Source organism: Tasmannia lanceolata, unplaced genomic scaffold (assembly GCF_043159265.1).
Source record: "Tasmannia lanceolata isolate RefF3 unplaced genomic scaffold, GAP_Taslan_0.1 ptg000020l, whole genome shotgun sequence".
NCBI classification, from domain to species: Eukaryota; Viridiplantae; Streptophyta; class Magnoliopsida; order Canellales; family Winteraceae; genus Tasmannia; species Tasmannia lanceolata.
Window position 1 is genome coordinate 22,515,207 of NW_027518697.1, and position 16,956 is coordinate 22,532,162.

The 16,956-nt window shown below is 39.2% G+C and overlaps 1 protein-coding gene across 1 annotated transcript in view; it reads right to left on the bottom strand.

Annotated features, from left to right (window-relative positions):
- Positions 1-13,623, bottom strand: part of LOC143854114 (uncharacterized) — a 69,136-nt gene extending 55,513 nt beyond the window's left edge. The window contains exons 1-3 of the mRNA XM_077363900.1: positions 12,285-13,623; positions 11,974-12,053; positions 1,991-2,178 (exon numbers count right to left, since the gene is read on the bottom strand). Coding sequence (XP_077220015.1) covers positions 1,991-2,178; positions 11,974-12,053; positions 12,285-13,453 — 1,437 coding nt within the window. The 5' untranslated portion in view covers positions 13,454-13,623. The remainder of the gene's footprint in view (positions 1-1,990; positions 2,179-11,973; positions 12,054-12,284) is intronic.
- Between the last annotated feature and the right edge of the window lie 3,333 nt (positions 13,624-16,956).

Here is a 16,956-nt window from a genome sequence, read left to right on the forward strand (position 1 = left end):
CCTTTGTAAAGACCGCCTCGGTCTTTTTCTTGGAATGAAATTTTCTCTTTCCATTCAAAAAAACAAAAACTTTATAATTACTGCACATTTTGAGTTTTAGATACCCTAAGAGTAAGTTTGTATAGAAATAAATCAGCATATTTACTTAACATAGTAAAAATTTTAATATACACTAGTTATAACCATTTTTTTTTTTTTTTGGAAATGGTACTTGTTATAATCATATTATTAAGTAAAAATATAAAATTTGAGAATTGATTAAAATATTTGGGTGAATCCATGAATCTTTCTTTTTTAGGTTTGCTGAATTCGACACCCACTACTTGTGCCGGATTCCAAAACTCGTACCCCATGCAGATACAACATTAGCTTTGACATTTCCATGGCTTTGGAGATTATTATATATGTAATTTACAAAAAATAAATTATTACATGTTTTTTGAAGATCAAATGGTTTATATGTTTATTCTCCTTTATGCTACTCTGCTTTTGTACAACTTTGATCAATTTTAGGGCCTATTTGTCAAATTATTTCTCTCAAATGTTTATGCAATCCAACTGGTAAATTTTGTATGGTTTTATTCAATTCCAAAGCAACTAAACCTCTTTGGAGGATTACAAGTAGAATTTTCATGCACCAAATTGGCATCCAAGCAAGTATGATTTAGGACATTATTTGGGATACGCGATGGCTCAAAATAAGGTTACTGCCATAGATTCAGAGAGGAACAATCAATTAGATCAAATTCTCCAACAAGTCTAGCAAGGGCTAGATAGGCTGGCATCAGTTGTGGATTGGACAAGCAATGGTAAGTTGAGGATTGAAAGTGAACATCTGAAGGAAGGAAACCAGTCAAGTTTTTTTTTTGTTTTTTTTTTTTTTTTTTTTGAGAGAGAGAGAGAGAGAGAGACAGGGATACTGGTCCAGTTACTACTCGCATCAACCCAATTCAACATCTTGAGGGTTTGTCACATGGGAATCATGGTCATCATGAACATGGCAAAAATCATTTGTCCATGCTATGAATCAAAGTTAGGGTCCAGAAAGAGTACAAATACATTCCGTGGAAGAATGCACACCTTCTCCTAAGTTTGAAGGTGTTCAAATGCAAGGATGTGCCCCTTATTAAGCCTACGCCTACAAAGTAGAATATGGAGACCTTGAACTGTAAACAAACAACTTATCACTGCATACCAAGCAAAAGTAAATTCTCATAAATTCTCAGGACTTTCAGCAAAAAGCGTGACAACAAGAAGAATAAATTTTAGACAAGAAAGTGGATATCCAGCAAAACAATCGAACCATGTTACCCCATTGATGATCCAGCTTTTGTAGCAGAAAAATAAATCCACATAATCCATTGAATTTTTTTTTTTTTTGAATGGTAATAATCCGCTGAATATTTATCCATAAAAGAATGAGTTTGGCATCAGTAATGAATAAAATACACAAAAGAAGAGTAAAATGTCATCTTTGTAATTTAGCTCCTCCCGTTCTCATGAATTCGATGCCTATATTCCACTTTTCTTAATAAAAAATATTAATTTTCGAAATAAAAAATTAACAAAAGAATTACAATGGGTCTTTTTTCAATGGTAAAGAATTACAATGAGTCAGTGTAATTAGATCAAAATATGCCAGCACTCGGCAAGGTTAATTGCACGAGTCGCATCTCAAAAGAAATGGAGAATTGCAGGGCAATCAGATTCATTTAGTTTTTATTTTTTTTCAAAAAAAAAGAGATATCTGAAATGGGACGTAATATGCCAAACAAGCAAAGATTCCTACGAAACATAAATATCATACTTAGATCATTGAATATCACTGAGGACTATAAAAACTTGAACATGCACAGAGTACAAATCTGAGCATTTCTTTACCGCATTGCATACAAACCGTAATAAAGAACTCATTTTGATCACACTCAAAGAATGATGATAAGCTTCTAACATGAACAACATAGTATCTGAGAGTTGGAAAAGGCTATACCATTTCTTGGTCTGCCTCCCCATTCTTTTCTATCAGCGTTACAATTCCCATGCAAGTCTCACAGAGGCCTTTGTTTCCTCTAACTTTAAAAAATACAGCTTCCTTGATGCACCCCTTGCACAAGGAATATGTACAAGTATAGCACATATGTTGGGCAGGCTTTTCACAATTGCTGCATATATGCCAACCTTAAGCCAGAGAAAGAGAAGAGGTTAAGAAGCATGTAAACTAGAATAACAAAAAAACAATAGAAGAAAGAGTACCACGGCTTTGAGAACATCAACAGTATTTAAAATTGCAAGAAAGCCTATTAAATACAAAAGAATACAGCATTTGAGACATTTATTTTAGGGAAATGTTATCAACACAACCATATTTTGATATTTGCACAAACCCAGCTGCCTTTTCTTCTTTAATTCGCTTGTGAGATCTTTTGGGAAATGTAATAACCTTTTGACAGCTCTTTGAATACTAAAAGACGAGATGGTTTGTGAAAATACAAAAATATGGTTGTGCCCATATCATTTCCCTTATTTTAAGACGTCAAAAATACGGATGCAGGTGAACATGAAAGAAATGTAAACTGAATGATCAGACAAAATGAATGGGTTAGTAGTATGAAAGCAAACATCTCATGGACAAAAAACAACCAGGAGCAACTTGATGCATTAGGGGCAACTGGCAACAAACAAGGCCATGCCCATCATGGATTATTGGCGGAGAGAATATACTGCAAAAGCCAGACATCAGTTGGCAGAAATAAAATGCTCTTCATCATGGATGAGAATTCATCATGGATTATTGCAATGGATGCCTAACAAGAAACAGCTAATGAATAGAGATTTATATGCACCAGCCATGTAAAGCAATATCAAGGCGTAATTAAAAGGTGATACTACCATAGTTACCCGGTTCACTAGTATGCTTGATAGTACCATAGTTACCTGGTTTCACTGGCATGCTTTTGGATGAGCCCATTACACTTGGCTAATCCAGTTCCCTCTAGTGCATAGTTAGCAAAACTCGCATTATTGGTGTGCCGTTTAATACTCCGTTCAACTTTTACAATGAAAAAAAAACTCCGTTATATTGTGTAAATGACAAGATTTTAAACTCATTTTCTAGTGTTTCCGTTTTTCTGACTGTTTTTTGAACCAATACCGCATTAAACTCGAAATTTTGCAGTTCCGTTTTTTTTTTTTTTGCCGAATCACGTTTGCTAATTATACTCTATTGACATAATACATCCAAATTGTGCTGGTTTGACAGACGCCAGCAGGTCAGCTGTACTTGGAGGTGACAGGCTGACGGTAGGCTGCAGGTCTGTATTTTGTGTTGACAAAGGAATTGCCTTTTTCATCGAAAGAAGAGGAGTTTACGACACCAGCAGAGTAACAAGTAATGGTTTTTTTTTGCTCGGGTCTCCTTTCAGGTGACAGGTCTCCATGGCTATCAATGACACGTGGAGAGGTGGTATCGGTTGATGGTAACAAGGAGACTTGAGAGGGCAGTATTAACATGCACAAGTCTTATTTGATTTTTCGGTGGTTCATTGCGGAGGCTAAAGGTACATCGACACCTGGCGAGGTGGCCCCTTTGGGGCTGTGATTTCTAGAGTTGTGGGGAATATTTCCGCTCTTCAACTTGCGCTTGTTGGGCCAATTGTGGTGTTGGACTGAGTGCCCTCCTTGTTTGACTGGGGCTTAGTGTCACGCGGACGCATTTGGCATTAAAAAGGGAAGGCCTCGTCGCTTCTTCGAAAATGTCATTACAAGACGTTTGGCGGGCATTCCTGATGCAAGCCAAACTCCAAAACCAGAGGTTCGTTGTTTCCTAGCAGCACATGTGAGATATAAAAAATAAAGAAGAAAAGGACCCTTCGATCACCGTTGTAGGGAATAGAATACATCAATCACCGTCGAAGGGGATGATATTTACTCCGATGCCATCAATGTCAAGTATCTCATAGCGAAACTAGAAAATGATCCTCCTGGAGCTAATCCTGTCAAGTATCTCATAGCGAAACTAGAAAATGATCCTCCTGGAGCTAATCCTAGCAACCCAAAAAGTTCTTAAAGAACTCAAACGCCTAAAGGCAGAGTTTCATTCAATAATTCAAAGAAGTTCATTACAATGCGTTCATAACACCTACTGAGATATAAGAAACTAATCTCAATCGTCCATCTAAAGTAATCTACGTTAAAGTTAAAAAGTTGACTAAACTAGCCCTAAAATAGAAATATCATACGAGACACCTACCATGCCCGTAAATCGGCCATAACTTCCTAAAATCACGTCCAAATCGTGCGATCTTGGGCTCGTTAGATAGGTAATCGAAAAATCTTTCTAATGATACCAAAATCAAGCCAAAAGAACAAGATTTGATGACTAAAAGGTAAAGTACAAATAAGATCACGAAAATAGAAGTTGTACAATAAGGGACTTGTTTCACGCTTTTATCGTTTTCATCCACATCAACTCCTATCAAAGCGAAGTGGTTACCTCCACTCCTTTAGGGGTTGGCTTTCAGTGACACGCTACCCCCAGGCTCAGCTTGTTGTGGGTCGGCACCTTATATATGTGCTAAAGAGTTGTGTGCAAGGTTTTAAATTTCGGATTCGGTGTCAGTTCCAGCCACCAATGAAACAGAAATATTTCGGTTTCGGCCGAAATTTTGGCCAAAATCATGTAAAATTATGATAATGATTTTGTTTTTTTTTTTATTTCGATCAAAATGTCTAAAATTTCAGTGTGAAATTCGACGATTTCAGTGGAAATTTCGGCTATTTCGGTGGACGGTTAAAATTTCGGTGGAAATTCTGTAAAATTGGCTCAAAACGAAATTTTAACAGGAAATTTCACCAATATCTTGTAAAAAAACGATTTCATGTAAATTTTGTTTCAGCCATGGTCGAAACCGAAATATTTCGGTCATTTCATTTCGTTTCGGCCGAAGTTTAAAACCATGGTTGTGTGAGGACCTTGCTTGTGCGTGCGAGACAGCGGGAAATCAACTTGCAGCTTGTAGGCATATCTCAAGGGAGCTTTAGTGCGGACTGTGACTTTTCCAAAGGGATGCTCCAATTTCTTTGGTCGAGATAGGAGCCAACATGTTGGATTGGGTTCCCACCTGCATGGTTGCATTGTGCATACTAGCGGGGGCGAGGTTAACTAAAACTACGCCTTAGCATCATGGTACATCTTGTGGGTAGGTCGATCTCTAGGCCTTCCATGAGTTCGTACTAGAGTGGCTTCGCCCGCCCTCGCGAGACGCAAGTCTTGCGGATTAGTCGATTGCGCCTTATATGACCAAGCCTTCAGGTTTGGCAGATCGGGACGGGGCGAACTCAGTGCTCCACTCCTTGGTGGACTTCAGCTATCCGAGCAGGAGAGTGGACTTGTGCCACAACCTTACAAATAGTTTCTCGATGTGGTGGTGTGAGCACCCAAGTCTTTGGGCTTGGCAGAAGGGAGCGTAGTGTGGCTGAACCTGACCTCGCCTCCAAATGAATTTAGTTGATATGAAGGACTTCGGTCTTGCGGATTGATTCATGGCATAGGTCTATGCCTTGAATAGCCAGGTCATGAAACTTAGCGGATGTGTGTATGGCATCGACATGTCTCACACTAGATGGACTTGTACTAGGCTTGAGGGCCTGGTATTTGATGAACTCATGATGCAGGCTGATCACGAGAGTTGGTTAAATGTGGTACACGGTAAAAGCAAGATAAGTAGCACGAGTGAGTTAGAAGAGCAGGAGATCATGAGCATAAAGCAATAGGAGGTGCTGGACATGTTGGACCTTCAGGGCCTTGCACCGAGAAAGGTTGGCCTTAGCAAATGCGTATGCTAGGGCACTGCACGGGCTTGCTTACAAAGAAAAGGCCCGTGACAGTTGGTATCAGAGCCAAAGATCCTAAGGGCTTAAATGAGTGCTCTAATAGTTGGCATCAAAGCAGGAAAGAATCCTGACGAGCTAAAGATGATTGCTCTGATAGTTGGCATCAGAGTAAGTCAGTTCTAGAGCTTAAATGGTGGCCCATGATATAATCAGTATCAAAGCAAGTTCCAAAGCCAGTGTTGCCGGGGTGCATTCCTCAGATAGTTGGTGTTGGTGCTAGTTGGCATCACAACTGTCTATTAGTTGGGATTAGATATGAATTGCTGCATACAATAGTGCTAATCGAAAGTCGATTTGGTGCTTTGGTGCATGTCATGGTATTGGTTATGTCGGTACTTGGCATAGTTACAGTTGTGGGAGTGTTTGTGGCTATGGTTGATGCATCTCAAGGGCAGTGGCCATGGCACAGGAGAACAGGAAACCCTTTTAGATTTGTGGCAAAGTCGAAACGAAATTGAATGTTGTCCAAGTGGTGACAGTTGGTAAAGCTAAACTGCGCGAGTCTTTTAAATTGACACCTCGAAAGTCCAAAAGATAGCCGAGATGCATGTCTTCAGAAGAGTGGATGCGTAACTTTCTCAGTGGTGTGTGATATCATTGAGCCAAGATGGTCACATGGACTGCTTTGTGAGCACGGCGGAAAAGAATAACAGCTTGAAGGTGTGAACTACACTACCTTATCAGTTGGGCAGAAGATGCGCGATGGCATAAACAAAGTTGTGCCATCAAAGTTGGTACAAGCATTGTTTAATGGATTTACTTAATGCGCAAAAGAGCAAAAGAGCAACAACCGTCCATGAATGGGTTGGCATGTTCCAGCAACCCATCGATGTGTAAGGTCGAAAGTAGATGGGGAGTTGGACGTGGTCTGTTGCAATGTTGGATAAGGTGATGATGGGGGCCTAAGGGCTATAAATGTGATGAGGAGGTTGGCTTGCTGGCATGACCCTTCTCCAAGTGATGGAGTACTGAACGTGAAAGCATCTAACAAATACATGAGCTGAATGCATACCCTTGGACAAGTGACAGACTAGGGGAAATCATATTGGAAGACCTTACAGAGGTGGATAACTTGCTCAGTGTTGCATAACCAGTTTGAATGACGAGATGCTCTTGGGTGAACAGGAATTGAGGAAACACTTAAGAACCTAGGCCAAGGTATCCATTTTCACTACGGAATGAAAAGAGTGGAGTTCCCAGGAAGAGGAGCAATACACTAATACAATTGAGCCAACGAGCGTGGCCATGAAGGATGACGGCTTAGTTATTAAACTTAAGAACCTAGGCCAAGATATCCACTTTCACTACGGAATGAATAGAGTGGAGCTCCCAGGTAGAGGAGTAATACACTAATACCATTGAGCCAAAGAGCGTGGCCATGAAGGATGACGGCTTAGTAATTAAATTCGTTTTGTTTCGTCCGAAATGAAAGAAATATTTCGTTCCAGACCAAAATCCAGAACGAAATGGCTATTATTTTCCGTTATGTTCCGTTTATCGGTCCATTTCATTCATTTCGGACGAAATCCAGACAAATGGCAAATTTTAAACAAAAAAGACAAAATTGCCCGTTTCGTCCGAAATACTCTAATTTAGTTATTTTTCTTCTACTCTTCTTGGTTCTCTTCTCTTCTTCTCTCTTCTTAGTATTTGCATGTAAAGTTATTTAAGTAAATGTCCATTTACTTCAGATTTACATGTGAATAAGGGAATACCGCCCATTTGGATTTATTAAAAATAGCTTTTAGACCCAATTCTACAAGGATAAAAAGTCAACTTTCCAGTTCTAGTACAAAATACAAAAAAATCAGGCCGGGTCAAAATATTAACTTCCAAACGATGTGATAGTTATCCAATTTTAAAAATTTATAAATTCTATCATGTCCAAATATTATTAAATCCAAAATGTCCGGTAAAAAGAACTCATAATTTGGTCTCTAAAAATTTTCCATCTAGTCCAGACATTTCAGTTGATAGCTGATAGTGATTTTCCTTTAAGTAAATGATGAGTCTTTACAACCTTGATGTAGTGATGGATTATGTTGTTCCAAAGTTTAAAAATTTGTAATTTTTTTGGATTTTTTTCATATTTTTAACTATCAAAAATATCCGGTCATCGTAGCGGAACGAAAAATGACAGAAATAGCGAAACGTTCCGTTCCAGTAGCCAAAATGAAACGGCGAATGAAACGGAATTCATAACTAAGGATGAAGGTGTTCACGACCTCGACGGCCTGAAGACGCATACTCAAGGTGAAAAGTTGGTCATTGGCTGAAGTACTTGGGTGGCAGTTCACAGTATAAATTGACAATGTGTGATATTTGCAAAATATCACACATATGGGTTAGTTGTGTTGGTATGGGGCAGCATGATGAGCTCATGGGAAGCGTCAGGACCGCTGAATTCAACATTTGAGTTAGCTGTAGTGGTATGGAACAGCATGGTGAGAATGTGTTTCTTGCTACTTTTTAGTACTAGTGCTGGAGAAGACCGAAAGGATGGAGAAGACCGAAAGGATTGTTCAATCTGAGGGATGGAAGATTTGGGTGCCTACTGCCTAGTAGTGTGATTGTTGGCCAGTGGGTATCCAAGGAAACCATTGGTGAGATAATGATTAGTGTGCCCAAAGAAGTAGGTTGGCGCCGGACGAAGAAGGATGCAAGACTAAGAGTTAAAGATGAAGATCCCAGAGGGAGGCTTGCCCTCAGAAGACGTGGGACCATTGAGGTGGTTCCTTCGGACTTGGCTAACGAGGCAGGTGCCACACCACAAAAGAACGTGGCAGAATTTCAGGGTTATACACGAAAGGAAGTATGCACTATTCCGAAAGACCGCCCCAAAAGCTCAAAGAGAAGCTAGAGGGGAATTCCGAAAGACCGCCACGAGCAAAGAACCTAGAATCATCACTCTTCCCTAATACAAAATATTATCCAATCTAAAAGGATATGGTTAACCAAACAACAACGAAACCTTCCAGAATTGCTCCCAGTTATGGACTTACTTAATTCGATTCTAGTATTCTTAAGAAATAAGTAAATCGATAAGAAATACTATCCTTATTTCTTTTCTAGAGTTTTGGATGGCGCTCTCCCCTTGTGCTATTCTTGGTCAGATATTCTTTCCTCTTTTTTCATTTTTTTTTTCTTTGTTTAATAAATAGGCTAAATTGGCTACCCACAAATTAACTAGACAAATACGATTACCTTTACCTTTGATAGTGTTGCATCTAACCAAACAACCTTCCAGAATTGCTCACAGTTATCGACCAACAAATTACTTTTACCTTTGATAGTGTTGCATCTACACGAAAAAAAAATGTTAATTTAAGCAAAGAAGAGAGGCGGAAGGGCTTTTTCCATTGAGGTAGATAACAATGCCATACTAAATTTTGCTTGAAAAAAAAACGCAGAAGGGTGAAGTTGTTGGAATCAAGGTTTTAAATTTCAATTTCAATTTCATTTTTTACCGTTGGTTTCGGTTGCCACATAAACACAAACGTTTTGGTTTCTGTTGGAAATTTAGGTGGAAATTTTGTACCATCATAGAAACATATAGAAATATATGAAAAATATACAATTTTAAGATGAAACTTCGGGAAATATTAGAATAATAACGAATACAGACAGAAATTATCACATAATCAAGATAAACATCCATACTGCTTTAATAAAAGTGAACACCAAGTGACATGCACAATTCATCTAAATAAAATTATGTAACAATAACAAGAAAAAGGTACAACCCAAACTACTTATCACCAAACCCAAGGCAGGCTTAATAAGAAAGATATCATCATAAAGTGGAGTACTCAAATTGATCCAATATGCAATCTATCCATATACCTCTATAGCTTATGAAATCTCTTCAGATGGAAGGAAGATGGGTTCTCTCATTTCATGGTAATGGCCAGCTCACCATTGCTTTCCATCTTGCTTTTGCATCATCAATCTTTCAGATTAAGATTGAGAAAAGTTTCAAAATATTTGCAAAGAATGAATCGCACAATTGCATTGTACTAAGAATAATTCTTAATGTGAAATTCGGAGTTGCCTTGCTTTCTTGAATTGCCATGAATTCAGCAACTCCAAGAATATTACAATCAGGAGAAATCTGGATTGTCAAATTAAAATTCTGGTTTTTAGAAGAGAAGTGTTTTTGGATCAAGCCACAAGCTGGTAAAATTACGATAGATATGCAAATGCTTCTTTAGAAGAATGTAACAGGCACATTAGAGAAATCTTCAGAAATGATAAAGGTGAACGTATTTCAGCATTATCAATGAAAGGCGACGTTGCATATATTGGCCTTTTGGAGCTCAATATATCACCAACATTTCAAATGAACCTGATTCTCTATACGCTATTAACATCATCGCCAATAAATATTCTTGCCCTTAGAGAGCCTGAAGCATTGCTACTGATATCAAAAAGCTTAAAGATGGATTCATCCATTGGAAATTCTCTCATGTTTAGAGAATAGAGAGTAGAGCCGCAGAACACTTATGTAAAAGATCCTTTTTCCCTTTAAAAGCTCTTACATCCTTCCTCTTTTCCCCAGGGCTTGTTATGAATTATAGATAATGATTGTAATGGGGAACCGCATGTAATTCGTTTTTTTCTGAATAAATCTGGCAGGGATACCCACCAAAAAATAGGTACAACCATCAACGCAACTCCCGAAACAAGGAAGATACGCCAAGGAAAAGGCATCTAAAGATTCTAAACCCAATAAGAAGCTTCATTACAACACCCTCTTTTTAGCACAGGAATTCGTCCCCAAACTCACTTTGCATGTACATGATTGACAGAAACCTGAAAACCATTTCATGTGCCCACGTTCTTCTCGATGGTGTCCACAATTTCGAGGAATTTAATCACTAAACATCCATCTATTATAGTAAGTGGATCCCCTACCTATTCCTATATTCAAATGTAAATACTATTGCCTCCAATCGATCTACTTCCCCTTAATCTCCCAGCCCCCTTGGCATAGCAAATGCTAGTACATTTTCAATGGCGTCTCACTTTCCCTTCTAGGGACACAAATATAGATTGATGAGGGAAGCGGTTAACATCTCCCTATCCCCCAAGATTTAACATTTAAGCATGGAATGGGACACATAAAGAAACCGTTTTTCAATAATGTCACCATAATATAATGAATTGGCCTTATCTTTTGTTACCCATCCCAACAAAACTATAATTGCACCCATGTTTACAAGTCATGTGTCCTCCTCATACATTAATATCATGTCGTACAGACGTAACCAAGACTTTTCATCTATTGAAGTCATAACCATGATGTACCATGGTTACACATGCTTGAGCAAACTCACAAAGTGATCAACATGCTAAGCATTGGGTCACCCTTTCCGCCCTTCACAATTTTCCACAAGGAGTGAATCTTAATAGCGAGTTCGGTTTTCATTATCACATCAGCTGACTTGAAACTACTACTTGGAGTCCCCTTCAATGACTTTACATCTTGGACGAGCTGGGAGTTTTTTTTTCGAATGGAGACCAGCTGGGAGTTTCCAATTGCCAATTCCCTTGTCTTGCGGGATGATGGAACATTTAATTCCGCACTGCTTGGTCATTGCTTCCTCTTCGGCAATTTTTGCTCCTATAATGCCATCTTCCAACCTTTCAAATGACAAAGGTGAAAGATTGAAGGCAATGAATCAGAAACATCACTAAGTCATACAGTACGAAAACATCAAAAAGTCAAAAATTACTGGAATAGGGAAACATAACAGTGCCAAAGTTACTATGCACTCTATGCAAGTAGTATTGTAACCTACCAATACACCCACTCCCCACCCCCCAAAAAAGGAATGACTATGGATCACAAAAACAAACAAGAAAACAGATATAATTGTAACTCTGGTCAGGGGGTTTTTAGCACGAAATGGTGGACTCATCTCCAATCAAAAGTATCCCTTCCATGGCATGGCATGGCTAAACAACACACATGACCAACCAAATTAAAAATTAACCACATTTCCTAGAGCCAAAATGGCCCAAAACAGCATAAATCATTAAAACATGACACGAGAGAAATATAGAGAGATTAGAACGTACCGCAGTTCCACCGACCCCTTGATTGGAAGAAGGCCTCATCGCGATTAACACATGAAGGATGATACGCCTTCGGACAACCCCTAAAACCCAATAAGCTCAAAAATAAAGAAAAATAGAATACAAATGGAAAAGGGTTTTGCTAGGCACTCATTAAGAAGCATTTAAATCCTCTTGGAAACATCAATTTACACATGATTTGAGACTTTTACACGTGTTTTGAGACTCTTTTATCAAAATATATCTAAAATGATGTTTCCAAGCACGCATTCAAATAAGAAAAAAACCCTAAGAATGAAGAAATGAAAACTCACCGACGATCACAGAGCACGAGATTCCCTCCATCAAAGCATATGAAACAAACATCATCTCCTACCAACTTTCTCACAGGGGTTTTCACAGGGGTTTTCATCTGAAGCCGCGCAGGCCGGCCTCTCTTTTTCCTCCCACCGCCCCTTCTACTCGATTCCACAACCTCTTCATCCACCTCCATTGCCGCCATTGACTCCTCCTCTTCTAAGACCGCGTCCACATCAGCTGCCACTGGTGGAGGAGAGCCGAGGAGCTGAGAATCATCAATCTCTGTTAGGGTTTCGAGTTGGGGAAGCGTGGGAGGTTCTTCAACCAGCAATAACTTAACCTCGCTCGAATGCTCAAATTGCTGAGGCCTGTAAACATCAGACGTCTCTTCTCGAGAGCTGACGAGCTGAGAATCGTCAATTTCCGTTAGGGTTTCTGGTTGGGGAAGGTCGAGAATCTCTTTTAGGGTTTCGGATTGGGGAAGAGGCGGGGGTTCCTCGGATTCCAACAACTTATCCTCACTCAAATGCTCAAATTGTTGATCTTCTCGAGAGACGACGAGCTGAGAATCGTCAATCTCTGTTAGGGTTTCAATCTCTTTTAGGGTTTCGGTTTGGGGAAGGGAAATAGATTCCTCCGCCTCCAATAACTTATCCTGACTCGAATTCTCGATTTGCTGAGGCCTACAAACATCTGAAATCTCTTCTCGAAAGCCAACAAGCTGAGAATCGTCAATCTCTGTTAGGGTTTCAATCTCTGCTAGGGTTTCGAGTTGGGGAATGATAGGTGGTTCTTCAACTTTCAATAACTTATCCTCACTCGAATGCTCAAATTGCTTAGACGTATAAACATCTGAAATCTCTTCTCGAGATCCGACGAGCTGAGAATCATCAATCTCTGTTAGGGTTTCAATCATCTCTTTTAGGGTTTGGGGTTGGGATAACTTATCCTCGTTCGAATGCTCGATCTCTCGAGGCATATAAACATCGGACATCTCTTCTCGAGAGAGATGAGAATCATCAATCTCTGCTAGGGTTTCAATCTCTGTTAGGGTTAGGGTTTCAATGTCTGTTAGGGTTTCGGTTTGGGGTAGGTTATTGGGAGGTTCCTGGAATAACTTATTCTCGCTCGAATACTCGAGTTGTTGAGGTCTGTAAATATCAGACTCTTCTCCTTCTTCCATGGGGGAAATGAGAGAGAGCAAAAACCCTAGAATTTTTACCTTCGAAAAAAAAAACCCTAGAATTTCAGTATGACTGGTTTTTGTTGGTGGTTATATATAGAACGGAGGAGGGAAACGGTGGGGGGTTTTCTCTTTCGAGGATCGGTCGTGCCAGTTGGAGTAAAAATTCAGGAGCCCTCGTGTAATTGGTTTTATCTAATAGAAGAAATTACGGAGATGATAAATTCACACCCGCTGTGGGATGATTCGCACCGCTTGAAGATCAATTGACGTCAAAAGCGTCAAAATACGTCAGATTTTAACGCTTTTTTACGTCAATTCAGGTCAGTGGTGCGAATCATCTTACAGGGACTGCGAATTTATCAGCACCTGGAAATTGTACTGAAATGCGTACGATCTTTAACCTATGGTCCACTTTTTTTTGGGAATTTGATAATCGATTTTGATTCCAAAACCGGATAGATAATTGGGCCAAAACACACTGGGGGCCAAATTTTTTAAACCTTTCATTTGGCGGACGCTGATGTAGGTACTAGGCAGGATGTGCCCGAAAATTTTCTGTTCCGAATCCGTCAAAATGGAAGGCACGGTATAAAAACCACCACGGATTGGAGGGTTTAGGATCATCTTATGGAGAAGATTTTCTAGGCACACCCTATCTGCCTTAGGGCCCAAGAGATTAATGGTTTAGATCACCCAAATAATGTGGGCCCCACTGTTTTTTTTTCCTGCATTTGCATGCACGGCCGTCCACCTTATAAGTTACTTGGGCCCTGTTTGTTTCTGGATTTTGAGTTTTTATATGGTATAAGCCGCTATTGTCTAGTATGATCCAAGCCGTCCATTCGATGGGCCACAATGTAAATAGGTTCTGTCCCATAACTCATTTCCATAAGATGATCCTAGTCCTCCAATCTACAAGGAACTGCATATTATGGAATCCTCTATAGATCGGAAAATTAGGATCATCCTATGGAAATGTTTTTTGAGGCACAACCTAATTGTGTTGTGGCCCATCAAATGGACGGTTTGGATCATCCTATGGTGGAAGCCATACAACACTTTTTGAAAAATATTGGATATACGGGCTTACACCATACAAAATCTCGGATTTTAAGGACCGACTGAGTCCAATGGCTTGTTTGTTTTGGATTTTAATAAATGATTTTAAGTCCACAATTGATTATAGAAGTCAAAATTAAACGTAATCTTCAGTCCAGCATTCAATATTGAGTTTCCTTTTACATGATGCAAAGCAACATGGTTTAAATGTAAATTTTAGTTCAATAATCGATTTTAGACTCACAATTGGTTCCCAATATAAGGAAAAAAATGGCCAGATTAGGCATTTAGTTCACATCTATTGAATAGATTTTGGACTTAAAGTGCGTACCGTGTTTGGCGTACCGTTTAAAACACCGTTTGGCATTTGAAACACCGTTTTGGGGCCAAACGGCCATTTGGAAGTGTTTGGGTGCGGAGCCACCGTTTGAAATGCCATTTGAAACACCGTTTTAAACCCTCAAAACGGTGTTTTGCAAATTGTGGGGGAGAGGTTCATTTGCAAAATGCCGTTTTGAACGGAGTTTTTGGGCTATGGGTTTTTACGTGTTTGCCATCACAAAACCCATTTTTACACCCTTTTTTTTCTCCAACCCTCTCTCTCTCTCTCTCTCTCTCTCTCTCTCTCTCTCTCTCTCTCTCTCTCTCTCTCTGCAACTTCCTTAAAACAATGCCCTTTTTGGTCATTTTACCACTAAAGTTCCGTTCTGGGGCATTTGCAACCAAACACACAATACCTCTGTTTGCCGTTTAAAACGTTGTTTTGATCTGGCCAACCAAACATGAAAACGCCGTTTGGCAAAACGCTGTTTTGAACCAAAATGTTGTTTTGCAAAACGGCGTTTCAAATGCTATTTCAAACGGTACGCCAAACACACCCTAAATCAATGCTAAATCCCATGTTCAGGGAAAACCCTCATTCATGTTATTTGTTTTTAAATCTGCATACCTTCGCACTTACAATTCCTCCCTTTTTAGTCATTCCTAGTACTTATCCTATAAATTAAGTTACTACTCATATCCCTACACGCTATCCAGCCAAACCAACCTAGCTGTAATAAGCAAATCCAAATAAACACTTGTTTAAACCCATTTTTGGGTTTAACGAGTCATAAATGACAGAGTTATCAAGTAACAATCCATTTGGACTGAGTCAACAGAGTTATAAGCCACGCTGACACCTAATGGGCATGTGGGAAACGTTCATGTACTAGAGCCGATAATAGTTGGCAGTTATTGAAGAGTTTTCAAGGTTTTATTATTTTTTACTTGATTTCTATCAAAATTTGAGGAAATTCTCCCTATTAAGAAATAAGACTTTTCAAGACTTTGTGCCTATAAATCCTAATCGAATGCTCTAGTTGTTAAGGTATGTAAATATGAGACTCTTCTCCTTCTTCTATGGGGAAGGAAGAGGGAAAGAGAGAAAAAAATCCTGGAATTTCAGTATGGTTGTGTAGTAGCGTCGCGGAGGGTCCCCACAAATTTGGTCTTTTGATCTCCTTGTTTTTTGAAATTATTTAAAATTCCAGAGTTTTATAAAAAACCTTTTTGAAAATCAAATCAAGATCCTCATCAGAACAAAATCTGACAAGGCCTACAGAGTCGCCGCCTAGGATTGGGCCTATGACCCTTAATTGACTCTGCGAAAGGCTTAGGTCTAACCAAAATTATAGGTTTGTACTAGGTTACGCGAGTGGAAGGTATTAGGCACCACCCCGCCCAAGGAATTCCGGTCTTATGAATCAGATTTCGCAAAAGAATTCAAAGCTTTCATTAGCTAGATCTTCCTTCTAAAATTTCGTACAAAATCATCAATGGATAAAATTGACACAGATGTAGTCTCATGTCAAAGGCATGAAAGAGTTTCACTTTTAGCTAATTAGTTGAAGAAGATTTTCAAGCAAGATACCATTTAGGACCTTACGACTGAGGCATAGTATACCGCCACATGAGATATGGTGAGAGAGAGGCTGTATGGATGTAGGAGTTCTGACATGGACTCGGGTTTGTACACTCTGTTGGTAGGCCCATTAAGTTGTCTGATTACAACAACGGGCAAAATGCTCAAGCAAAGGAACTGAGATCTCAACCGAAGTGAAAGTACATCCTTTGATGGTATCTAATAATACCTGAGATCATCAACAAGGGTGATATAGCCATAAATCAGAGTGCTTTGGAGGTTAAAGTGGTGGATCCCCTGACCAAGTACCTTAATCAAAAGGAGTTTTGACAAGAAGCTGAGGAAATAGGTCTACGGTAAATGCATAACTGGCTTTGAGGCCAAGTGGGAGATTGTTAGAGTTACTGCCTTAAAATCCAGTACATTTCGTATATCTTGTCACATTAATATTAATAATGGTTTAATTTCATGACATCTAATGGGTATTATATGATTAAATATGTGTGATGTGCTTGTTATTCGTCTCATATTCGTTCCT